This window comes from Podarcis gaigeae (genome assembly GCF_964106915.1).
Source record: "Podarcis gaigeae genome assembly, chromosome: 7".
Lineage (NCBI taxonomy): Eukaryota > Metazoa > Chordata > Lepidosauria > Squamata > Lacertidae > Podarcis > Podarcis gaigeae.
In genome coordinates this window covers 10849113-10875191 of record NC_139683.1, presented here as the reverse complement: position 1 = coordinate 10875191, position 26079 = coordinate 10849113, and the positions used below count along the sequence as shown (strand labels likewise).

At 45.7% G+C, this 26079-nt stretch overlaps 2 protein-coding genes, 1 long non-coding RNA gene and 2 pseudogenes across 11 annotated transcripts; 4 read left to right on the top strand and 1 right to left on the bottom strand.

Moving 5' to 3' along the window:
- Positions 1–643: 643 nt before the first annotated feature.
- TMEM71 (transmembrane protein 71) lies at positions 644–25999 on the bottom strand. Of its 6 annotated transcripts, none has more exons than XM_083749422.1 (8): positions 25483–25999; positions 9564–9627; positions 7655–7867; positions 5844–6007; positions 5529–5717; positions 3610–3685; positions 1582–1646; positions 644–795 (listed from the first exon to the last, which is right to left on the bottom strand). In XM_083749422.1, the coding sequence occupies exons 1-8, from the start codon at positions 25493–25495 to the stop codon at positions 773–775; spliced, it is 807 nt and encodes a 268-aa protein (XP_083605548.1). In that variant the 5' UTR covers positions 25496–25999; the 3' UTR covers positions 644–772. The 6 variants fall into 6 exon arrangements, with proteins under 6 accessions (XP_083605548.1, XP_083605549.1, XP_083605550.1 ...); XM_083749423.1 differs by having other exon boundaries at positions 9564–9624; XM_083749424.1 differs by lacking the exon at positions 25483–25999 and adding an exon at positions 14115–14243 and having other exon boundaries at positions 9564–9624.
- Positions 4486–5067, top strand: LOC310849326. Its single transcript, XR_014566858.1, has 2 exons — positions 4486–4575; positions 4681–5067. It is a non-coding gene; the product is annotated as an uncharacterized lncRNA (long non-coding RNA).
- LOC310849261 (phospholipid scramblase 1-like) lies at positions 9727–12481 on the top strand. Of its 2 annotated transcripts, none has more exons than XM_083749430.1 (2): positions 9727–9877; positions 11711–12481. In XM_083749430.1, the coding sequence occupies exon 2, from the start codon at positions 11740–11742 to the stop codon at positions 12442–12444; it is 705 nt and encodes a 234-aa protein (XP_083605556.1). In that variant the 5' UTR covers positions 9727–9877; positions 11711–11739; the 3' UTR covers positions 12445–12481. The 2 variants fall into 2 exon arrangements, with proteins under 2 accessions (XP_083605556.1, XP_083605555.1); XM_083749429.1 differs by lacking the exon at positions 9727–9877 and adding an exon at positions 11012–11451.
- On the top strand, positions 14340–15683 carry LOC310849242 (phospholipid scramblase 2 pseudogene; annotated as a pseudogene). The gene has a single exon. The product of its transcript is annotated as a phospholipid scramblase 2 pseudogene (transcript).
- LOC310849257 (phospholipid scramblase 1 pseudogene) lies at positions 17671–18892 on the top strand (annotated as a pseudogene). Its single transcript has one exon. The product of its transcript is annotated as a phospholipid scramblase 1 pseudogene (transcript).
- Positions 26000–26079: the final 80 nt, after the last annotated feature.

Below are 26079 nucleotides of genomic sequence, written 5' to 3'. Positions count from 1 at the left end.
AAAGGAGCACAAATGATACAAAAATCCTGAACTTTTCTTGACCAAGAAGTTTATAGTGCAGGGAATCAGAGTGACACAGCTGGACTGAATGCATGACATTATTTATTCTAATTTACTGAGTTATTTACAGCCTGCCTTTCCTCCAAGTAAATCAGAGTGGTGCTTTATCCTCACAACAGCCCTGTAAGGTAGGCATATTCTGAGGGAGACAATGGTACGTCTAGGCCCTCCAGACCTGAGTGGGAAGTCTGAACTTAAGTTTCCCCATATCCACTCCCAACCCAGTTTGGAAAGCTGGATGCAGGTCATCAAACATCAACCTTTTATAAAATCAGTTTGGATGTATCCTGTCTACTAATAAACTGGCAAACAAAGTGAACGAACAGTCCCGCACTGGAATAAGGGAGGGCAGCAGTTTTCAAACTGTGTTGTGTGGGGAAGCTTCTCTGGGTTCCGCAACAAGAACATCAGAAATAGTGGGCAAGCATTTCTTAAAGGTCACTTGCCTACCACCGACTGTCTTTCCCATGCAATGCACACAGAGCTATAGGATGAGGCTAGTTTGCTAGCAGCATCTATTCATTGCTCAGGCACTCCATCCTTTCCGAGATTAGCAGTTTGATCAGCAAAGAGGGTGCAAAACCATTGCAGATGTTCCTACAGGTAGCTAGGCAAGGCTTCCAGAAGAATGTGGAAACAAATAAGATTCTGAAGGGAAAGGATGATTAATCTCCGCAGATCGCATGAACTGACAGGTGGTCCCACGAAGGGACTAGTACAAAAGTGCCAGTGAACCTGATAGAAGAAGGGGAAAGAATGACAAGTATTACACAGCTGAAAACCCTCTAACATTCTCACATTTGTCAGTATAACTTAAGGCACAATCATTTAGGCATGTTTATTCCTAGTCATGCAGCAGTCTGTAAGTTGATGGAAATAAACATCCTGGTAAATTTGATTAGGGAAGTTTTATGTCTTGGTTAAGAAATTATTATGAAGTCCAAATTAGCAGTGAAATAGGTATGAAACAGCACTGCAAAATAAGTTCATAAACCTATTCTAGCTTTTGGTGTTTTCTTAATAAATAAAATATAGATGATTATGATGATTGCTTAATGGGCACAGCACACACTTGTTTTCAGAAGAATTAGGTACCTCAAGTGAGGACTCATGCAGACTTTTGTGCCACACTTTCCAGGTGTGGGTCTGCACTTCAAAGCTCCATACCCAAGCGGTTTGTTTGTTGTCTGAGCGCTTTCCCTGGGAAAACCCACATTTTACCACTGAATGGCAAATGGCAATCCATGGGGAAGCCCTTTGCCATTTGCTCCAATTCAGTGGGAAAATGGGGGTTTTCCTGGGGAATGCGCCAGGACAAAAAGAAAACCACTCAGGCACAGAGCTTTAAACCTTGGCCATGTGCCTAAAAACGTGGCCAAAAGGAAGTATGGGTGAACCCTCAATCCCACAAATCATAGAATTGTAGGGTTGGAAGGGACCCCAGGGGTCATCTAGTCCAACCCCCTGCAATGTAGGAATCATCCGACATGTAGCAAGGATAAACATTTATTTTTTGCTTACAAATTAAAATGATGATCAACAGCAAGAAGCTCAGCAGAGTTGTAAACAGTCCTCCCAGAAAGAATCTGAAACGACAAGAATCAACATTAATCACATATTAAGCATTATTTATTTGTTTATATTCTGGTTAAATGCCCAGGCGGCTTCTAAGCAGTTTGCAAATCATTTAAAAAATGCACAACATTGCTAAAATTCAAATTTAAGCCACAGTGCAATTGAATTAGAATGGACTATAAATTAAAGTAAGATTGTATGGGGACTGTTTGTGGGGTAAGGAACTGTGCCCAAATTCAGATGAATACTCCATATGCTTTTCTTGACATTCAAAACAGTTTTGACCTCAAACCCTATTTGGATTTGAGCATGGGATCCTGCAAGCCCACCTTATTCACACCACCATTTACTTTGGTATTACACTAAGCCTGCAACTTATGTGCATTTAACTTGTGCGTATTCAGCTTTAATCACTTGGCAAAAAAATATAGAAAAAATAAAAAGGGGGAATGGGGGCAGGTGTCCCAGGAAAAAAGACTTTCTCACTCCTACCTGCTATTGCACACAATGTGTTTTGACTATACACAATTTTGCCCTTAGGTGTGATCCCCCAGAATGCAATCTTTGTGTAAGTTGTGGGCTTACTGTATATGACAACAATCCAATTTGAGATGCCCCTCAAAGGTTTGCACATTGTCAGAGGCAGAGATGTCCTACCCGAGAGAGAGCAATTCCCTAGTGTGTTGTCCTTACATTAATAACTTTCAGAATTTAGAATGTCCCTGTACATAAGGTATTGAGACGCAGGTGGCACTGTGGGTTAAACCACAGAGCCTAGGGCTTGACGATCAGAAGGTCGGCGGTTTGAATCCTCGCGACAGGGTGAGTGCCTGTTGCTCAGTCCCTGCTCCTGCCAACCTAGCAGTTCGAAAGAACGTCAAACTGCAAGTAGATAAATAGGTACCGCTCCGGCGGGAAGGTAAACGGCGTTTCCGTACGCTGCTCTGGTTCGCCAGAAGCAGCTTAGTCATGCTGGCCACATGACCTGGAAGCTGTATGCCGGCTCCCTCGGCCAATAAAGCAAGATGAGCGCTGCAACCCCAGAGTTGGTCACGACTGGACCTAATGGTCCGGGGTCCCTTTACCTTTTATACATAAGGTAAAGTTTATGAAGTACTTACAGAATGAGGAGTCTTTGTTAAAGGAAGCCACAGCTTCTCTACAGCTGAGTCCTCTCCCTACCCAGAGGGCTCTTCCAGTTTTAACTACTTCACTTAAGTGCAAACCCACTCAAAAAGATAGTGTCCTCCCACTATATTCCCACCATAGACCTCTCCTTATTTTAGTCTTTTATTATAAGCGTATTTCTTGAATATTAATAAAACAGGATGGATCAAAAAGCTCAGAGCAGGAAAGGCTCAAATAGTCAATAACCAATGCAAATATAATTAATTCATTTCCCTTCTATGTCAAAGTCACATCATCTTAATATTAAATCAGGCAGGGAGATCTGCAGAGCAATGACAGCTATGTGTTTCATTCACCCTCCAGCCATGAACTCAAGAGCCTGTCAACAAGGTCAGGCTAAGCTGGTGGCTTTTCACATCAGGAGCCAAGATTACAACCAGCTTGGCATTCTCCAAATCTCTCCCAGAAATTCACCCTTGTCACTAGTTGGTAAGTGGGCATCAAAATGGCTTTCATTTGGCTCTACTTGGAGATCAGTTTTCTGTTAAACGGCTAAATAGGAAGTGGGTGGTCATCTGGGATTTGCCACTCATTAGTATTTGATTTTTTAAAAAAGCTCAACCTGAACTAGAGCAACACACTATAGTATCATTTCCCAAACTGATTTTGAAGCCTGCCTGAATTTTCCGTGCAACAGAACCAAGAGGCTGCTGTTAGTCCAAAGGACCCTTGAGCTCCCATGTCTGGTCACATGATTTGCCAAAGGACAGTTTATATAGCTTCTTTGAAAAACTCTTTGCATTAGAGATGAAAGTGCTGCTATATATAAAAGACATTCAGATTTACCTTACACAGAGGGAAATGATCAAACACATGGACAGCACGATAACCGGGCAGAGGTCATGCCTTACTGTAAAAGGCTCTATTTAGAACACACACACACACACACAGAGAGAGAGAGAGAGAGAGAGAGAGAGAGAGAGAAACAGTTATTGCAAGAATGTTACCTTCCCGATAACAGGAAGCCACAGGTCAGGTTATTTGTCTACCCAGTGCTGTCTACTCTGACTGGCAGCAGCCTTCCAGGATCTTGGGCAAGAGGTGTTTCCTATCTCATGATGCCTGTCCCTTTTGCCTGGAGGTGCTGGAGACTGAACCTAGGAGCTTCTGCATCCCAAACTCTGGTTCCTGCTTTGCATGGGGTTGGACTAGGTAACCGTCTGGATCCCTTCCAACTCTACAGTCTTAGGATTCTATGAAAACATATGCTCTGCCATTGGGCCATGGTCCCTTCCACCCCTTAATGCCATTTTTCCACAAGGAGTTTTCATTATATCTTCCCCTGGAATTTAACTGTAGCATGGGTCCCTGAAAAAGGCTGCAGAGCACAGCCTGTTGGTGAGATGATTTGTAGATTGAAAGAAGAGACTTTTGGCCACCTCAAAAGTAAGGTAAAGGTAAAGGGACCCCTGACCATTAGGTCCAGTCGTGACTGACTCTGGGTTGCGGCGCTCATCTCGCTTTATTGGCCAAGGGAGCCGGCGTACAGCTTCTGGGTCATGTGGCCAGCATGACTAAGCCACTTCTGGGCAAACCAGAGCAGCACACAGAAACGCCGTATACCTTCACGCCAGAGTGGTACCTGTTTATCTATTTGCACTTTGACGTGCTTTCAAACTGCTAGGTTGGCAGGAGCAGGTTGGACGAGAGCTCACCCCATCGCGGGGATTCGAACCGCCGACCTTCTGATTGGCAAGTCCTAGTCGTCTCTGTGGTTTAACCCACAGCGCCACCCGCATCCCCAAAAGTAAGGTAAGGGCATCTAAAACTCTGCATCTCGCCTGTGAGCATCTCCCCAAAATGTTATATCCCCTTTAGTGATGTTTTAATGCTCCTTTTTCTCATTAATCAATGAAGAAGGATTGTAAAGAATGAAGGAGAAAATTCCAGTGCTGTGCTAGCTTTAATCCAGAAGACCTGTTCCAGACTAGATCACACCTTGACCAGCACAAAACACCTAGTACAGGCAAGGCCTCAGTAAAGAATGACTGATAGGGAATGAACAGTGCACCAAAGCATTTGTATAAATGAGGTTACATATTGCAGAGCTCAGGCATTCCTGGAGCCATAATAATGTAAGTGGAGAATTAGGCCATAATTAAGCTGATTTAATCCTCCTGATTTTTTTTTAAGCCCACCAAATACGACATGACAGATGTTACAGAATGTATTCAATGTATTCATCTTAGCTACTGTTATTATGTTCTTGGGCTTTTTTAAAATTAAAGAGCATCTTCCTAGCAACTTCTGCTTGTTTTCTTTCTTTCTAATGATCGTAAGTGGGGCTGTGGATTTATTTCCCTTCTATCCTGCTCTTCCTCACAACAGAACATACTGTGGCTGCCAACCTTCATAAAAACCAAAAATAAAAAACAATTAAAATCCCAGTTCTAAAACCACAAATACAAAATACACCATGATGGTCAGCAATAAGCAGCAGATAACAAGATGTCAAGTATGTACCAAATGTCTGCAAGAATGAGCCCAACATATGTGGCAACCAGATCTCCACTGGGAGAGAGTTCCACAGCTGAGGTGCCACCACTGAGAAGGTTCTGTTTCATGTGGCAGCCCCACAAGCTGCAGTCATCAAAGGCATGACAGGCAGAACCTCCCATGCCAATCTTAAAACCCAGGATAGTTTGTACAAGGAAAGGCATATCATAAACAGAGAGCTCTGTAACACAGAGAAGGGTTTAACTCACTTGAACAGTCCAAAGATTTTTCATAGAAGTACTCTTCTTCTGCTGGGGGAAAGATACAAGTAGGTGAATAATGCTGCTCTTTTCTGGGTTTTGTCCAAGTTGCATCTTTCGAAGAAGAGGGCTTCTTTTGTACCAGACTGTGTCTCTCTGCCCTTTGGGCTTTGCAGTTGAAAGCAGCATCAACGGTACCTGTGAAAAAACCATTGAAAAACATATATCGTAAGCACAGATGTTTGTGCCTTGTCACAAGTCTTCCTTTAAGTACAATACCTATTAGAATAGCTGCTGGCTTTCCTGAGCAAAGTCAATGCTCACCAGTGTCATAATATTCATTGGCGTCCCCCTTCATGTCTCCATCAAACCAAGCATCCTCTACATGAGGTAAGTCAATAGTGGTGCTGTTCAACCATGATTTAGAGGCTCCAATACTGAACAAACTAGCAAGGGATCGGCGGATTCTCTTTCTTCTCCGAAATATTCTGGCACGAAAAAATAAACCAGAACATTAGTACAAAACTGATCTACAAATGCCTATGAAGCATTTAACCCATTAAGTTCTCATCTGTAACAGAAACAAAGTACTTAACTTACATGTAATTAAGTTTTACACATATTCTTCTGCTACCCTCATCTTTCTTTCTTTCTTTCTTTCTTTCTTTCTTTCTTTCTTTCTTTCTTTCTTTCCTCTTTCTTTCCTGTTTTCAATTCTGTACCCAGGGCAGCTGTCTACCAGATCCATCTGGTACGCAGGCTGAGACCCTATCTGCCTGCAGACTGTCTCTCCAGAGTGGTGCATGCTCTGGTTATCTATCGCTTAGACTACTGCAATGCGCTTTACATGGGGCTACCTTTGAAGGAGACCCGGAAACTGCATTTAATCCAGAATGTGGCAGCTAGACTGGTGACTGGGAGCAGCTGCTGAGACCATATAACACCAGTTCTGAAAGTCCTACATTGGCACCCAGTATGTTTCCGAGCACAATTCAAAGTGTTGGTGTTGACCTTTAAAGCCCTAAACAGCCTCGGTCCAGTATACCTGAAGGAGCGCCTCCACCCCGATTGTTCTGCCCGGACACTGAGGTCCAGCGCCGAGGGCCTTCTGGCTGTTCCCTCACTGCGAGAAACAAAGCTACAGGGAACCAGGCAGAGGGCCTTCTCGGTGGTGGCCCCCCACCCTGTGAAACGCCCTCCCATCAGATGTCAAAGAGATAAACAACTACCTGACATTTAGAAGACACCTGAAGGCAGCCCTGTTTAGGGATGTTTTTAATGTGTGACATTTTAATGTATTTTTAACCTTTGTTGGAAGCCGCCCAGAGTGTCTGGCGAAACCCAGCCAGATGGGTGGGGTACAAATAATAAATTATTACTATTATTATTCCTCCCTGCCAGAATTTAGGTTGTAAGCTTCATGGCAGAGAGGTCTCTATTGTTAATGGCCCTTGCAAAGCACTGTCCTACTGATGGTGAATTTTCATTGTTATCAACAGCAACATGATTCAGAGCAGAGAACCAAGATTTATCTCTTGAGAATCTGCACCATGGGTGGAGAACCTCAGATGTGGTGGCCAAATGCAGCCCTCCAGTGCTCTCTTTGTTTCCCACTTCTCTTCAGCCCAAACCCCTGTTCTGGGTCTTCCTCAAGTGTTTTACAGGTATTGAATTGTCACTGAGCTGTGATTGTATCTCTTTCTTGCTCCAAGATGTCTGTATGTTGAGACCTCTGACTTTTGTGTGCCTGGAATGTAGTTTGTTGTACAATGGTAAGAGTCACACACTCTTGCCCTGGGCCCCACTCAATTTTCCCTCTGGCCTCTTCCGCCACTGGCATGTGATCCTAGACGGCTAATTATGAGTGAAAGTTGCTTGGGTTGAAAAAGGTTCTCCACTCCTAATCTGCACTTTTGTAAAGAATATAGATTCTCAACAAGCTACCAGAGGCAGCAAACCATAACAGTGAACTCATAGGCAGGTTTATATAGTAGTTAATTCCTTTGAAAAGGCCTCCTATAAGCAGGGAGATGGTGCATGAAAGTAACAGAACAGGACTCAGTAACATTGGTTTTGCAGAATGTGTGGAAGGCACTTGCTTCTCCAATAGAACTTATACACGAGGTCACATTTACCTAACTAATTTCTCTTTATAGGTAACACTTGTTTGGGATAGACTCAGTGTGACGTTGCCGTCTTCATCAGACAGAAAACTGTCCTCCGTGAGTAAGTAGTAGCCGTTAGTAAGAAGCCGAGGGCTCCGGCGACAAGCCAAGACACAGCCTGTGCAGGGGTTGGTGGAACAACATTCGTAGGACATCTCATGGTCCAGGAAAGCATCTGTGCATCTATGACAATAATAGCAAAAATCCTGTTACTCAGACATCTGGCACAAGACCACAAGACAGCAAGTTCCCGAGCAGGTAGTTCTGTTGGTCTGTTGCAGTTAGTGCAACAAGAAGCCTTGTGGAACATTTACGACGGACGGATTTATAGTTACTTATTTATACAGAAAATATATAAACATTTAGCAACATCTGGAGGGCCACAGGTTCCCTACCTCTGATGTGGAGAGTTTTGAGCCAGATGGACCAGTGACCTTGTTTTTATCTGGCATCTATGCTAAGGCATGTATAATCACATTCCAACATACACATGATATTTCCAAGGGGTTATAATGCCTAGGGCAAACGAAATTACCCTACATGCTTTTCCAAAATTTAGCAAAATAGTTATGGGTTCAAAATGTACTAGAATGCACGAAAATGGGCATTTTTGGATAAAATATATCAAAAAATGAGACAACCATGTGAAAAATATGAGTATGGGTTTTCATGTAGGTTTTTAAAAATGGTGTATTAATGTAGAAATGGGATAGAAGGAATAAACACATGCAAAATTGACATAGACTAGACATGGAGCTACCCATGCATCCCTGCTTCCTCGAGCAATCAAGTGGCTCTAACTTGTTCTACATTGTCCAACCCACCTAGAAATACCCCAGCCACATAGCAGCTGTTATTTATTTTAAATGTTTCTGGCCTGCTCTTTCATTTCAAGCGACAATTTTGAAGTAGGTATCAATAAGATACACACAACATAAAAGATAACAGCATAAAACAAGGCAAGTAAATCACAGCCACAAAAAGCATTCCACCTGGCATCCTACCACATCCAAGACTTGGGTGAATTCCCACATCTTTACATGGTGCTAGGTAGATCTTAAAAAGCAGAGACATCACTTTGCCAACAAAGGTCTGTATAGTTAAAGCTATTCTTTTCCCAGTAGTGATGTATGGAAGTGAGAGCTGGACCATCAAGAAGGCTGACCGCCAAAGAATTGATGCCTTTGAATTATGGTGCTGGAGGAGACTCTTGAGAGTCCCATGGACTGCAAGAAGATCAAACCTATCCATTCTGAAGGAAATCAGCCCTGAGTGCTCACTGGAAGGACAGATCCTGAAGCTGAGGCTCCAATACTTTGGCCACCTCATGAGATGAGAAGACTCCCTGGAAAAGATCCTGATGTTGGGAAAGATGGAGGGCACAAGGAGAAGGGGACGACAGAGGATGAGACGGTTGGACAGTGTTATTGAAACTACTAACATGAGTTTGACCAAACTGCGGGAGGCCGTGGAAGACAGGAGTGCCTGGCGTCCTCTGGTCCATGGGGTCACGAAGAGTCAGACACGACTAAACAACTAAACAGCAACAGGTGGATCTTTGTGGGAGGAAGTTGCAAAGCTTAGGCTCCACTACTGCAAAAGACAGCTTTTTTGCCCTGTAGTATATGTTATCCATGCATAGCGCTGGCATATGCATGAGTGAAACATTACTTTTCCTAATGCATACATTTAAACATTACATCCCATCCCCCATAACATGTCAGTGACCAGCATAGGAAATGGCTTTTTGGTAGCAGCCATGAGCAGGAGACTGCAACATTTGATTTGGCCCAGGGAAAATAAGGACGGGCAACATGTGCATTTAGCATACCATCTCTAGTACTGTTGCAGACTGGTGATATAAAAATGTATAAGTAACCTGGGTGTGATGAGTTCTGATGTCACCTTCTTCCTGGGCTCCTTTTCAAGCAGTGGAGAACCTGCTAAAGCAGAGAGCAGATAAGCAGAATGGTCAGTTGTGATTTGTTCCTCAGGGACAAGATGCATAGCTGAAGCCATATATCCTTTTGCGGATATTATGCACATGAAATATACGCATTATCTATCTCCCTCTCTCATTTAGGTGGAAGGACCAGCCATGCACCATTCATAAGGCAAGGTCAATTCAATGAAGGTCACTTCTGATTGAGTAGGCATGTTTAGGATTGTACTCCAACAGCCATCCAGAGCAAGGTAGGGATGGCTTGTGCCTAAAAGATGGCAAAGGAGGTGTTAGGTAGATACAGGTAGGGCCATGGTCCATCTACAGGAAGTCCCAGGTTCAATCCTTGCCATCTCCAGGTGGAGCTGGAAAGAGAGACCTATTGGAAAATCTGGAGAGTCACTGTCTTCAGCAGAGTCTTCAACAATTTCATATCTGGGCCCCACCTTTAGCCAAAACATCATTATCATCATCATCATCATCATTATTACTACCGTATATTTGCAAGGTGGCAGTACTACTGCTGTGCCTCACCTTAGATCAAGTTGCAATCTAGTAGTGGGTCCTGGTGACTCACCAGTTGAACCAATGGAGGATACTGAGCTAGATGGACCAATGGTCTGACATAATATAAGGCAGCTTTTTGTGGGTAATTTGGGTGCCACTACAGAGAAGATCTTGTTCTAGTAGTTATCCACCTAACCTCCAAAAGCAGGAGCACCTGAAAGAGGGTTGGTGGACCGGTTCCATAGAATAAGTTTGTTGGATGGCATAAAAGTGTGCGATGCAACCTAAATAGTTTCTGGTCCAAGCTGACCCACAAAATTATTTGCAAATTAATGGGTATCATGTTATAGTTCAGCCTCTCTTTTCTACTCTGTAAAACCCCATTTGCATGAGTGGCGTTACATAATCCATAAATAGGCATAATGTGCACACGCACACGCACGCACGCACACACACGCATACAGCTTCCATTTGCAATAAGTTAATTTTTCTCAGCTACTTCTTTCCTGTGCCAGTGGGGCTTGCTTTCTGCAAAACCCAGTTTAATTAGCAATGCCAAATGTAGATTAACAGTCATATTATGGGCAAATCATCTGATGGATTGCATTGTTGATTCACACGACGGTGCTAAATTATTACTTTGCAAACATTTACACAGCGTTTACTGATTAATGGTTGTAGCCATGCTAGCCAGAGGGAAATCAGTTATTCATTTGCAAGCCTGAGGGAAATCAGGTACCCTTAATTTGACATGCAGTGTTTCATTCAAATGCTTTATTTGTTTACTTGATGTTTATAATGAATGCAAACATTTGTGTGTGTGTGTGTGTGTGTGTGAGAGAGAGAGAGAGAGAGAGAGAGAGAGAGAGAGAGAGAAGTTCCTTGGTACTGCTTCATAGGTCCAGCTCAAGGATCGACAGAGGACAGTGACGGTTGCAACCATTGTGACTCAACAACAGGCCCATGGATGCTTAGTTCAACTTGTGTATGGGCTATACCATTTCAGTCTGCAGGTGGAGGCTCACATCATCTGAATGGTCCTCCTTCAAAAAACCATTCCCCCTTTGCTTAGCAGCATCCTGAACCCAGTAACTGCAAAACAGTGCATTGAGAGAACAACATAGCTCCCAATGAAACAGATGTTGACAGACTCCCAGGAATGCCACCAAGACAATTTCCCCCGCAAGCTCATAGAAAAGCTGGCCCTACACCACAGGCAATGCAGGATGGGACAGTCAACAAGCCCCTGGGCCACATTATCCAGGACCGCTAATGAACACACCCCAGCGTCCTCAAGGAGCTTATGGAGCTCCCCCAGGTCAGTGAGAGCCAGTGTGGTGTAGTGGTTAAGAGCAGTGGACTTGTAATCTGATGAACCGGGTTCGATTCCCCGCTCCTCCACATGCAGCTGCTGGGTCACCTTGGGCCAGTCACACTTCTCTGAGGTCTCTCAGCCCCATTCACCTCACAGAGTGTTTGTTGTGGGGGAGGAAGGGAAAGGAGAATGTTAGCCGCTTTGAAATTACTTCGGGTAGTGATAAAGCGGGATATCAAATCCAATCTCTTCTTCTCTTCAGGTCAAAGATATGCACGTCCTATAACTTGGATGCCAGCTCCACCTCCACTTCCCAACTGCCCCCCAGGACTGGAATATTTAAGCCAGATTGATCAAATGATTATTCATCAACAGATTGAGCTTCTGGAAGTCATCATTGGCTTTGAAACCAGCAACAAGTATGAAGTAAAAAACACTTGGGGGCAAATGGTTTACTCGGCGATTGAGGACACCGACTGCTGCACACGAAACTGCTGTGGAACATTGCGGCCATTTACAATTAAAATCACGGACAACGTGGGCCAGGAAGTGATTGAGCTCCAGCGACCTCTCCGGTGCTCCAGCTGCTTGTACCCTTGCTGCTTGCAAGAGCTTGAAGTCCATGCCCCTCCAGGCACACCCGTTGGGTATATTAAGCAGACGTGGCATCCCTTTCTGCCTAAATTCACTATCCAAAATGAACTCCATCAGGATGTCCTTAAAATCACCGGGCCCTGTATAGTGTGCAGCTTGTGCCAAGATATTAATTTTGAGGTGTTGTCACTGGATGAGCAGACAGCGGTTGGAAGGATTTCTAAGCACTGGTCTGGCATTCTGAAAGAGGCCTTCACCGACGCTGACAACTTTGGAGTCCAGTTCCCATTGGACCTTGATGTTAGAATGAAAGCTGTCCTGCTGGGGGCCTGCTTCCTGGTGGATTTCATGTTTTTTGAATCCGCGGGAGGAGGCCGGCAGCGAATGGGCGTCTGGGGTTAGGCCAGGCTACCGCCTTATAAATGCCTTGGAGAAAGTCCTCCGGTTTCTTCTGTTTTTGCTTTGCTTAGATGGAGTCTTAAGCCTGTTCACAAGAGGGTTTTTTTGTTTGTTGAAACCAGGTTTTTTTTTGTATTGTTGCTGCAGCTCTTGCATTTATAGAGGCAGAATTTTCTTAAAGGTAAAGGGACCCCTAACCATTAGGTCCAGTTGTGACCGGCCCTCGGGTTGCGGCGCTCATCTCGCTTTATTGGCCGAGGCAGCTGGCATACAGCTTCCGGGTCATGTGGCCAGCATGACTAAGCCGCTTCTGGCGAACCAGAGCAGTGCACGGAAACGCCATTTACCTTCCTGCCGGAGCAGTATCTATTTATCTACTTGCACTTTGACATGCTTTCAAACTGCTAGGTTGGCAGGAACAGGGACCGAGCAACGGGAGCTCACTCCGTCGCGGGAATTCGAACCACCGACCTTCTGATCGGCAAGTCCTAGGCTCTGTGGTTTAACCCACAGAAGCACCCTAGAGTCTCTGTCAGGTGGGGTATAAATTCATATATAAGATGATGATGGTGACTTTGTGTATATAAGCATTATGGTAGCTAACACCCCTGTATCTTATCTGTTGCTTTATTTCCAGTGTAGCAGTAGCTGTATTACTGCTGATCCTATACTCATCTAGCCAACTTTGCCTCATATCCCAACTGGCTAAACTTCCAACTGACTCTCAACTGTCTTCTCCCTCGCATTCAGATTCTTAGCCAGTCCTCCATTCCAGCTCACTCTCTCCCCTTTCCTATCTAACATTACCTTAATTCTATTATTTACTTACCACTGCAGGGGTACCTCTGGTTAAGAACTTAATTTGTTCTGGAGGTCCGTTCTTAACCTGAAACTGTTCTGAACCTGAGGTACCACTTTAGCTAATGGGGCCTCCCGCTGCCACCACGTGTTTTCTGTTCTCATCCTGAAGCAAAGTTCTTTACCCGAGGTACTATTTCTGGGTTAGCGGTGTCTGTAACCTGAAGCGTCTGTAACCCAAGGTACCTGTGCTGGTCCCGGGGGGAAGGTTACCGTTGGCGTAGTCAAAGTCCAGTCCTGGGTCACTAGCCTGGAAATAGTTCACAAGGAGCGGGGCGAGGTCCGAAGCCGGAAGCCGGGCGGGGACAGGAACACTGGAGGGTCAGGTCTGGGTCCGGGCAGGAACAGGTACTCAACAACGACGTTGCTCCCGCAACCTGGGACCAGGCTGACTGGCCTTTATCTTCTCTGAGGCCAGGGGTGGTCCCGGCCCCCAGGAGACCCGCCTCTCCTGGCCTTAAGGCGAGCACTCCTCCTGGGAGAAACCAGTTCCCTTCACCTCTCTGCCCTGAGCCTCTGCAGTTCAGGAGAGGCTGAAGGGTTACTGGGCCCAGGGGGAGACTCACCTGTAGGCACTGAGTCCTCAACCACCTCCGGAGCCAGAGTGGATTCACCTGGTGCCTGCTCCTGAGGATCCGGCACAGGTGCAGGCGCTTCAGAATCAAGGCCCTGCCCCAGTTCAGCCGGCCCTGGAGGCGGGGACTCCTGTGCAGGCTGGGATTCCTCCGGTTCAGCCTCTGAATCGGATTCCCAGGCCATCACAGTACCACTGTATTACAATATCACCTTATTTGCTATCAATGTACAGTACATACGTTATTATATGCAAACACTGGAACGTCACAGAGACCCCTCCATCTGAAGTTGGCCCCAAGGGACAGATTGGGGAAGGGGATGATGATGTGTCGCACGCTCTGCTTCCCAGTGATATCTGGTGTGGTTCTGGAGAACCCTAAGACTTCTGGGGGAGTTCAATGTCCACACAACCACTGTGACTCAACAATAGGTCCATGGATGTTTAGAACTTAGTTCAACTTAGTATCATTCCAGCCTCCTGGTTGGAGACTCACATCCTTTGAATGGTCCTCTGTTGCAAAATAAAAAGTAAGCCTCACCTCCTTGGGCATCAACCTTAGCCCAGTAACGGTGAAGAGGCACATTGAGAGCCTGGCATGGCTCCCAAAGAAACAGATGAACACAGACCCACAAAAACGCTACAAAAACATTTCCCCACAGCAGTTAGAAAAGCTGGCCCCAGACCAGTGAGAATGCCTGGACACTGTGTACAGAACAGCACTGATGAGCTACTTTATCCAGGAGAGCTGATGAGCATAAAGCAAGGTTATCCCGGAGTTTATGGATCTTCCCTATCTTGTTGTAAGCTAAAAATGGGTGATGTTTGCATCCCCCAGGCTGTAACCTGGATGCGGGCAACCATTCCAGATCTCAGCTGTCCTCCCGGATTAGAATATTTAAGTCTCTTGGATCAAATAGTCGTTCACCAGCAGATTGAGCTTCTAGAAATAATAATGGGCTTTGAAAATTGCAACAAATACGAAATAAAAAATGGCTGGGGGCAAAGGATATACTTGGCAGTTAAGGAAACAGACTGCTGTGCAAGAAACTGCTGTGGAGCGGCATGTCCATTTACAGTAAAAATCATGGACCATGTGGGCCAGGAAGTAATTGAGCTCCAGCGACCTCTCCGGTGCTCCAGCTGCTGTTTTCCGTGCTGCTTGCAAGAGCTTGAAGTCCATGCCCCTCCAGGCACCCCTGTGGGGTACATTAAGCAGACATGGCACCCCTTTCTGCCTAAATTTGCAATCCAAAATGAACTCCATCAGGATGTCCTTAAAATCACCGGGCCCTGTGTACTGTGCAGCTTGTGTCAAGATATGAACTTTGAGGTGATGTTGTTGGACGAGGAGACCAAGGTTGGAAGGATTTCTAGGCACTGGTCTGGCTTTCTGGAAGAGGCCTTCCCCAATACCAACAACTTTGGAATTAAGTTCTCGTTGGACCTTGATGTTAGAATGAAAGCTGTCCTGCTGGGGGCCTGCTTCCTGGTGGATTTCATGTTTTTTGAATGCGCAGGAAGAGGGCAGCAGAGAACGGGGGTCTGATAATAGACCTGGAAGCTGCTGCGAAGAAACGCCCTCGTGTTGCTACTTCTACTTTTCCTTTGCTAAGATGGAGCGTTAAGTTGGTGAATAAGAGGGCTTCTTGTTAAAACTACATATTTTTGAATTGCGGCTGCAGCTCTTGCACCTATCGTGGTGGGACATTCCAATTTATGGGTGCTGCTCTAGAATTCATAATGCATTGAAATGGAATCACTTTTTTAAAAAAAAACAACAACAATTAAATGTATGTATTTTTCTGTGTATGAGTCACACCTGGCATATTTATGCAGAAGGTACCTCCTAGTCTGATGTCCCTTGGCATCAATTGTCAGATCTATTAGTACTTCTGTATGGTTATTATTGACTAGCTGGCTGTGTGTGGAGTGCCACTGTGTGTTCAATATGTGTCTGGGAAGTGTTGGGCTTGGTGAGAGTGTGGGTGCCTCGTCTATTTCAGTGGCCATTGGGGAAGTTCAGGAGTGTAGGACCTGAACCAATGAATTCAAGTTACAAGAAAGGAGATGATTCTGACTAAACATTAGGAAAAACTGTCTTGATGGTTCAGATAATTTAAGCACAGGTTGGATGGCCACCTGTCATGTACGATCTAGAAGAGATTCCTGCATTGCCTGGGTTGGACTCAATGGACCTCACAGTCCCTTCCAACTCTACAATTCACTGAATCTATTATCGCCCTGTGCCTCTCAGTCTCAACCTGGGTTTCTCTCTCTCTCTTTCACCATAAATTGCCACAAAGAGAGGCTACAGTGCTGTATATCCACATATAACCAGAGGGTTTTCCAGCCTCTGCCATAATGGAAGCAGATGAAAAACTTGAGTCACCTTCACAATGGTACATACTCTCCTAGGTCATAGAGTTCAATCACTTATTTTTAAAAGCTCACAGTGGCTGAGCCTGGCTTATTTTCCTTCAGGTCTTCAACGGGCAACAGTATTGGACTGTGGTGTAATCTTTAATCTGGCTTCCAATCGGGATAAAATGGAAACAATAAAGGAATTTTTGCAGGACTTCTTCGGCAAGGCAGGAACTGCTTTGCAAGTCTTTCCTGGCCACTGTCTCCTGTTCGCAATGACAACTGCCACCACTTAACAAAAGACCCATTAGTAAGTAGCTCTGGGTCCAAACTCCTCTGAAGAGGCAAAATTGTGTGACAGCAGCTGCATATTTTGGTTTTCTGGCATGCCCCCTGCACTCACCTATGGAAGATCCCTATCTAAACTGTCTTTCTTTCCCATACAGCTGGGGTAGGTAACTCCCATAGCCTATGGGCCACATCTGGACCCCCTTTCATGTTACCTGCCCAAAGCTTTATTTCTAAGAATATATCTTCCCCTTCAAAAATATGTAGCGTTGGTTGCTAGTACCCATGAGAGTCTGGAGCAGAAGCAGACTCTAGTGGGTGTGGTAGATTTTTTTTCTATCTCTGTGGCAAGAGTCAGGATGTTGCAGCCCAACCCAGAAGTTGGCTTGCAGCAGTGGAGAGCAGTGTCATGAGACTAGGGAGCCATGGACAGAAAATGGTGACAGGATATTGAATCGCCTGGAGTTATCAGAAGAGGACACAGAGCCAAAGAAATAGAGGGAGATGGAGGAATACAAGCCAAGTGTGGAATGGAGGGAGCGACAGAGGAGAGGAATCTGAATACAAAACGGAGGCTGGAGGAGAAAGGTGAGAGTGGGTTTGACTGAGAAGAGGAAGAGGGAAGAACAAAAGCAAGCAGGAAACTGAAATATACTTGGAGTCGATTGTGGATTTCATGCTCTTTATTCAGCTCATAGTAGTGAGGAACGGAGGTTCCCCCGACAAATCTGCTTTATATACATTATTTACACAATGGGCCTCACGTGATTGGCTAATTCTGGGATTCTCCTGTAGGCCAATCAGGTTGTGGATTCACTTCCACCTGGAGTTGGATTGGGTGGCTCCTGCGAACGAATCAGACTGCTGCATTTTGGATCCTATTCAACTCAGTACATAACAGAAACCTCATTGAGAAGGCTGCCTAAAGGTATCACGCAATGAATTAAATGTTGCCTTTTCAAAAGGGCTAAACTTTGCTCCCTGGGTATTGTAGATTCATCCTGCCCTCCAAACATTGGAATGCCTCAAGTAAAAAATTTCTGCTGCAGGCAGCCAGGATTCATTGAGGGACACAGACACAGACACACAACAGGAGATGACTTTGAGCACGCAACAACCGGGACTCTTGAATCTTATTACTGGGCCAGCTTGGTTGGGGCTGCCCCAGGCCACAAGTGGTTTTTGTGGTGGAGCTCAATGACCCTTTAAAAAAAGAAGGAAAGATTCTTCACCGCTGCCTCATGTGTACAGCTTCGGAACTGATAGTTGCAGTTGCCATTGTCCTCTCTATCGTGACTCAACAATAGGCCCACTGATGTGTAGTATGTGGTTAAAACTCTGTATGGGCTGCATTCTTTCAGCCTCCAGGTGGTGGCTCAGCCCACCTGGATGACCGTCCTTCACAAAACAATCTCCTCCTCCTTGGGCAGCCCACTAACTGCAAAGAGGCACCCTCAGAACATGGCCTAGCTCCTCAAGAAACAAAAGATTCATGCGGACCCACGGAAATGCCACCAAAACAACCCCCCCAGCGTGGCCCTACACCACAGGTAGCATACGGATATGTTCCACATGCCCCAGGAGCTCATCCTGTTCACGGTCAGGCGCTTCAGGGTGTTGTGTGGATGCCAGCTCCAATTCCGCCTCCCAACTGCCCCCCGGGATTGGAATATTTAAGCCAGATTGATCAGATGATAATTCAGCAAAAGATTGAGCTTGTGGAAATCATAATTGGCTTTGAAACCAGCAACAGGTATGAAGTGAAAAACGCTTGGGGGCAAAGGATCTACTTTGCAGCTGAGGATACCGACTGCTGCACGCGACTCTGCTGTGGAATGGATCGGCCATTTACCATTAAAATCATGGACAACGTGGGCCAGGAAGTGATTGAGCTCCAGCGACCTCTCCGGTGCTCCAGCTGCTGTTTTCCATGCTGCTTGCAAGAGCTTGAAGTCCATGCCCCTCCAGGCACCCCTGTGGGGTACATTAAGCAGACATGGCACCCCTTTCTGCCTAAGTTCACTATCCAAAATGAACTCCAACAGGATGTCCTTAAAATCACCGGGCCCTGCATAGCATGCAGTTTTTGTGAAGATGTTCATTTTGAGGTGCTGTCGCTGGATGAACAGACAGCGGTTGGAAGGATTTCTAAGCACTGGACTGGCATTGTGAAAGAGCTCTTCACCGACACTGACAACTTTGGGATCCAGTTCCCGTTGGACCTTGATGTTAAAATCAAAGCTGTCATGCTTGGCGCTGCCTTCCTTGTCGATTTCATGTTCTTTGAAGCTGGAGGAGGAGGAGGCCAGCGAATGGGGGTCTGGGGTTAGGTCTAGCTGCTGCCTTATAAATACTTTGGAGAAAGCCCTCGTGTTCCTTCTCCTTTTGCTTTGCCAAAACAGGGCATTAAGCCTATCCGTAAGAGAGAATTTCGTTAAAAGCAGCGTTAGAAATTCGCCAGCCACCGGGTGCATTTTGCACCTGGCTATCGGCCTCTTGCGACCAATTGACCTACATCTCCGAAATCTGGCGGCTCATGCCTGGGGATTCTTGGATCTGGGCTGTTTTCACACACTAGCAACACATCCTGTAGAATTCTATCCACTATGTTTTATCTGCACAATCAGAATGAATTTCAGGAACCAAAAGTCACCTTGAAAAAATACGACCTTTGAGGTGTCTGGCTCCAAAATGGCAACTAGGCATTCCATTTTGGCGACTGTAACCCTGGTTTAAGGAGCCATTTAGCACCTAGCTGACATATCTTGAGTTTCTAACACTGGTTAAAAGTACTTATTTTTTAAAATAATTATGGCACATATATATCTGCTTATGAGGGTTCTCTAGAATTAATAACACACTGACATGTATTCTTAAATAATTTTTGATACATCTAAAGGTATACATATACAAGGAAGCCCTCCCCTGTGCAGGCGGAGTGTTTACGAAAAGATCATAGAATGGTAGAGTTGGAAGGGACCCTGAGGATCATCTAGTCCAACCCCCTGCAATGCAGGAATATGCAGCTGTCCCATAGGGGAACAAACATGCAACCTTGGCATTATCAGCACCATGCTCTAAACAACTGAGCTAAGTCCCTATGGACCAATGCATGGGTGAGAAATGGGAAGTCCCAGTGCCTTGTGGCTGTTAAGGCAGGGGTCATACCCATGGAAAGGATAATATAAAGCCAACACTAAAAGATAGTATTTTTGGTTTAGGACATTTTGCTTAAGTCAGATCCCACCTATAGTAACCAGAGCCGTCTTTCCCATTGGTGTTAGTGGTTCGTTGCGCCAGGGCGCCAGCGTCTCAGGGACACCCTAGAGAGTGGGGGAGCTGCGTGGTTTGCCAGCAGCCTCCCCTTTCCTTGCACACCCGCCAGCTGTGCCCCACCAAGTATATGGCTGGCGGATGTGCAGCTTCCTTCCCAAGCTTCCGTGGTAGGGGAAAGCGATCCACGCACAGGCTTAGGACTACTGCAATGCGCTCTACGTGGGGCTACCTTTGAAGGTGACCCGAAAACTACAACTAATCCGGAATGCGGCAGCTAGACTGGTGACTGGGGGCAGCTGCCGAGACCATATAACACTAGTCTTGAACCAGTACGAACACTGACTACCAGTACGTTTCTGAGCACAATTCAGTGTGTTCATGTTGACCTTTAAAGCCCTAAATGGCCTTGGCCCAGGATACCTGAAGGAGTGTCTCCACCCCCATCGTTCTGCCCGGACGCTGAGGTCCAGCGCCGAGGGCCTTCTGGCGGTTCCCTCATTGCGAGAAGCAAAGCTACAGGGAACCAGGCAGAGGGCTTTCTTGGTAGTGGCCCCTCCCATCAGATGTCAAAGAGATATACTTGACATTTAGAAGACATCTGAAGGCAGCCCTGTTTAGGGAAGTTTTTAATGTGTGACATTTTAATGTATTTTTAACCTTTGTTGGAAGCCGCCCACAGTAGCTGGGGAAACCCAGCCAGATGGGCAGGGTATACAAATAATAAATTATTATTATTATTAGGATGGAAGCTGCACACAGCTTCCCTCCCAAGCCTCTGCATCTGCTAAAGACAGCTCTGCTCCCTCCTCCTGCTTCCTGGCAAAAGGCAACACACAGCTTTCCCAGGCTGCCTTCTCGGGCGCCCTGACGCTGGAGAGCATGTCCGCCAGCATGTTTTCCTGCTTGATCATTGCCACCATGCCAGGGATCGGAGCGATGGGGGAGGCAGAGAACATTTTCTACACCCCCTCCCTTGTTTTGGAGTTGCCGGGGGTGTGGGTGTGCCAGACGGATTTTTGCACCACGGCGCCGGATATGCTTAAGACGGCCCTGATAGTAATACATAGTACAGTGGTACCTCGGGTTACATACGCTTCAGGTTACATATGCTTCAGGTTACAGACTCAGCTAACCCAGAAATAGTGCTTTAGGTTAAGAACTTTGCTTTGGGATAAGAACAGAAATTGGGCTCCGGCAGCAGCAGGAGGCCCCATTAGCTAAAGTGGTGCTTCAGGTTAAGCACAGTTTCAGGTTAAGAACGGACCTCCGGAACGAATTAAGTACTTAACCCGAGGTACCACTGTACAAACATAATATTTCCAAGCCCAGGATCAGGTTTGAGGGCTCCACAGGTAAGTTGCCCAGTGCGGGGGCTAGTGTCTCCCTCGGAGATCCTTCAGGGTGGTCCAGTTCCCTCCCCTGACGGCCTGCGTTCCCCCGCTGCCACAGCCTCCCTTACCTGGGTTGTGCGGCAGTGCTTGCGAAATGGCAACAACGGTGGGTTCCACCAAGATCTCACGGAGCACATGAGATCCAGCGAGACTTCTGTGAGATCTTGCTGGAAACCTGCTGCTGCTGCTACAGCAGGTAGCAGGGCACCTGCAAGGTTGCCGCTTCTTGGGTTTCTGCCATCTGAGGAGACCCTCCTGTGTGGGCCAGCCCTGCTGTTGGCCTTTGTAGTGATCCTGTATGGAGGGTTGCCACCTTTGTTCTGGCAAAATACAGGTCGGGGCAATTGACGAACCATTCCTCCCCCATCTGGTGTTGAAGTGACTTCAAAACAATCCATTACAATCTATTGCAGCTTAACAGGATGGCCCCTCTGGAATTTGTCCCTCACACACATATGTGCGTGCACACACATAAACATGAATCTGTAAATCTCTCTGTGCTTGGCTACCCAGAGTATAAATGCATGACCTTTCAAACACCCTTTCAAGCTCATGCATTTGGAGAGGACCCCTAACTTGGCGGAAGGAGGGAGAGAAGATCTGAAATACAGGACAAAACTGCATCAATACAGGATGTAGCACTTTACACTGAAACACAGGATGGTCCTGTATTGCACAGGACAGGTGGCAACCTCTACCTCTACCATACTCCCCATTAGGTTTAGATAGATAGATAGATAGATAGATTCTTTATTGTCATTACACAAGTGCAACATTGCACAAGTGCAACGAAATTGGATGCCATCCCTTAAAAACAACAAAAGCAACACAACAACAACAACCAAACAAACCACATTCCAGCCACACCCACACCCACACCCATCAAACTCCCAGGTCACACTATCGAGTTACTGCATTTAAGAAGGCCACAGCTCTTGGATAGAAACTATTTTTCAGTCTATTTGTCCTTGACTTGATGTTTCTGTATCTCCTGCCAGAAGGCAGTAGTACAAACAGACTGTGTCCCGGGTGAGATGCATCCTGCAGGATATTGTTTGCTTTCCTAAGACAACGGGAACCGTACAGTTCTTCCAAAGATGGGAGGGGATGACCAATAATCCTTTGGGCTGTGGTTATGACCTTCTGGAGCACCTTCCTCTTCCTAGCTGTACAGCTGGAGAACCAGGCACAAATACAGTATGTGAGAATGCTCTCTATGGAGCCTCGGTAGAAGGACACCAGCAGTCTCTCACTCAGATTGTTCTTCTTTAAAAGTCTGAGGAAATAAATTCTCTGCTGGGCCTTCTTCACCAGAGCAGTGGTATTTGCGCTCCAAGTCATGCCCTGATCGATAGTCACTCCCAAAAACCTGAATTCCGCCACCCTCTCCACCCGTTCCCCGTTGATATACAAGGGCTGAATGTCCGCCTTTTTTTCCCTGTAATCCACCACCAATTCCTTGGTCTTAGTCGTATTAAGAGCCAGATTGTTCTCTCCACACCAAGCACAAAGCCGCTCCACCTCGTCCCGATAGGCGGACTCATCCCCTCCTGAAATGAGCCCCACCACCGTAGTGTCATCAGCAAACTTGATGATTTTGTTGCTGGAATAAATGGCTGTACAATCATACGTATAGAGAGTATAGAGCAGGGGACTCAACACACAACCCTGTGGTGAGCCGGTGTTAAGGCTAAGGGCTGTGGACATATGTGACCCTACTCTAACCCTCTGAGAATGTTCTGACAAAAAGTCCAAAACCCAGAGACAGGTGGAGTTGGAGAGTCCAATCGCCTCTAGCTTGGACACCAGTCTATGGGGGAGGATAGTGTTAAAAGCAGAGCTAAAATCCACAAACAGCAGCCTCACATAACTCCCCGGCTGCTCCAGATGGAACAGAGCAGCATGGAGAGTAGTAGTGATAGCGTCTTCCGTGGATCTATTTGCCCTGTATGCAAACTGGTAGTTGTCAAAAGTTGATGGAAGACAGGAAATAATGTGACGGCGCACCAGTTTCTCAAAACACTTCAGGTTACACTTTACCAGGTTATAGAGAAGATAGCCGAGGCTGCTGTTTAGTCCCCTCTGTGCAATGCTTCTTTCAGCACTGTGTCCTTGAAAAGCCAGAAGTAGAGGAACATAACTAAAGCTGGTCTGCCTGAAATTCCTTTCAAAGGGGCATTTCACATGCACACACCTTTCAAGGACCTAGAATCATAGAGTTGGAAGAGACCACAAGGGCCATCGAGTCCAACCCCCTGCCAAGCAGGAAACACCATTAGAGCACTCCTGACATATGGTTGTCAAGCCTCTGCTTAAAGACCTCCAAAGAAGGAGACTCCACCACACTCCTTGGCAGCAAATTCCACTGTCAAACAGCTCTTACTGTCAGGAAGTTCTTCCTAATGTTTAGGTGGAATCTTCTTTCTTGTAGTTTGGATCCATTGCTCCGTGTCCACTTCTCTGGAGCAGCAGAAAACAACCTTTCTCCCTCCTCTATGTGACATCCTTTTATATATTTGAACATGGCTATCATATCACCCCTTAACCTCCTCTTCTCCAGGCTAAACCTGTTGTGGCATTTGCCTCCTAGGATGGGTCATAAGGAAAGGGTTAAAATAGGTGTGATGTGATTGGCCAGTGAGAATGCAAGGGGGGAATAAAAGTTAGAGTGGGAGGTTTTCAAAGTCAGTCAGTTGAGTGGGTTGGGGTTTGGGAGTTGAAGAAGGAAGAGGGAGTGGGTTTAGGCAGTGGGTTGGTAGAGTTGTATTGTGAGAGCGTGAGAGGAATTGTGAGGTGGAGTCAGATAGATAGTTGGGAATAATCAGTTTGAAGTTGTTAGGAACTAAGATTAAGAAACTGCCAAGAAAAATTAACTGTAACCATAAGCTTTTTCCTGCATTTAAAAATAAACTTGATTATTTGTTAATGTTAACAATGGACTGGACTCCGTGTGTCCCCGTGAGATATGGGGTGGTGGTAGCGAAAAAAGCAATCGCAGTGCTGGCACAGGGTCAATAGACCGGGGGCCCTGTGTGATTGCCACACTGGTGCTGAAAGGAGAGCCGCTGAGGCAAACAGCCCTGCATTCTGGCATAACCTTTTATAAACCACAATCCACCAACAGATATATGATGAATGAAGGGGACCATAGTTCGCAAACACTAATGCCATCACAAATCTCTCGGTCTTCAAGGTACCCTAAGATTCCCTGTTGTTTTAAAAACCAATAATCAGAACACTTCTATACTTCAGACATGGGAAACCTGCAGCCCTCCAGAAATTGCTAGACGACAAAGCCCAGTAAGCCTTTAATTTTCACATTTACATCAAACATGCCCCCATTCCAATTTTCATATTAAGATCAGTGCCAGTATTTTGTATACGGATTTAAATGGTACTGGTTGAAGTGGGTTGTGATTATTCTTAAAAAAAATAAAATCAGATAGATATATATGCTTGAAGCCACATACTGTTAAGGTTGTTTACCCCTAGGCACACAGAGCAGGAAGTGAGTAAACTGCAGTGGGCCTTACTTATGAGGAGACACCTATAGTATTGAGCTGCAAACAGCCAGGTTGGAGGGCATAATTCATGATAAGGTGGGCAGAAGCCGAAGAGGACATGTCTCCTGTCCTGCACCTTGAAAAGCAGCGCAGAAATGGGAATGTCAGGAGTGAAGTTCACTCTTCTGCACACTTAAGTGTGCAGAAGCTGCTTCCCCTCTTTCGCTTGTTCTGATCACCTTTCTTACTACGTAAAACTGATTTCTAAACCGACAATGCCCCACAACTGGCAGCCAGGCTACTTTCTTTACACGGCACACTCTGCACTGCAAGCATTTACAATGGGAACTAGGTCATGTGATGGGGGGGGGGGAGAAAAACTAACTTGGCATATCATCATCTTTAGTTTACCGTGACAGATAAAAGTCTGATCTTGGAAAGCTGAGATTCTTTTTCCTTAAAACAACAACAAAAACCAAAGAAGAAAACAACATTGCTAACCATACAAAACTGCTTTGGGGCGCACACTTTCCTGGTGGTAAATCTCACCTAAAACAATCGTACTTATTTCCCAATAAACATGCACATTATTCAAATATTTATCACATCTGCCACATCTTTGCACCTATTTTCGTACAGCATTGCAATTGATGTGACTTGTGTATCCCGCTTAAATCCTTTCTCTCTGCAGATAAAAAGTTCCCATCTTTTAATGGCTTCTGAAGCAACCCTTTCTTACAATATTGGTATCAAGAAAGCATCTGACATGGTAAAAAATCTTGCAGACCTGGAAGAGCCATGTTGCCAATTGGTGAGACTCCACCAGCAGCTGATCCATCCAACAGACGAGACTGTCGACTGTCACTGTTGAGTGCCTGTTAGCGCTTGCTTCCTGCAGCCGAAAGAGCAATGGGTCTTCGAAAGTGCAGGAGGAGCACTAAAGAGCTTGCTTGTTTCCTTTTGAAATCAGACTGTGCAATAGGAAGCACAGAAGCAGAATGAGGTCATGTTTCCTGCTAAGTCTAGCTTCGCATCACAAGCATTCTTTCTGAAGAGTCGGTTGCAGATTAGAGATTAGCCCACTGGAGAATTTAGATGTTACGGTATCTTCAGCTATGAATAGAAGGGTCTTGCTTGTTGCATTGTTCTTGGCAAAGAACAAATTTCAGAAACAGTGGGAGGTGGTGGATGAAGAGTTCACTAGGTCCAAGAGAAAGGTCTGGTTTGGATAAGTTACTATCAAAACAGGTGTCAGTGAGAGTGGTGTGAGGGGAGAGATAATCTGAGAAATAGTGATATTATACATGCATGCATTTGTTGTCTTGTGCCCTGCTCCATATGCCACTCCCTCATGCCCACCTCCACCTGTCAAGAAAAGAATCAT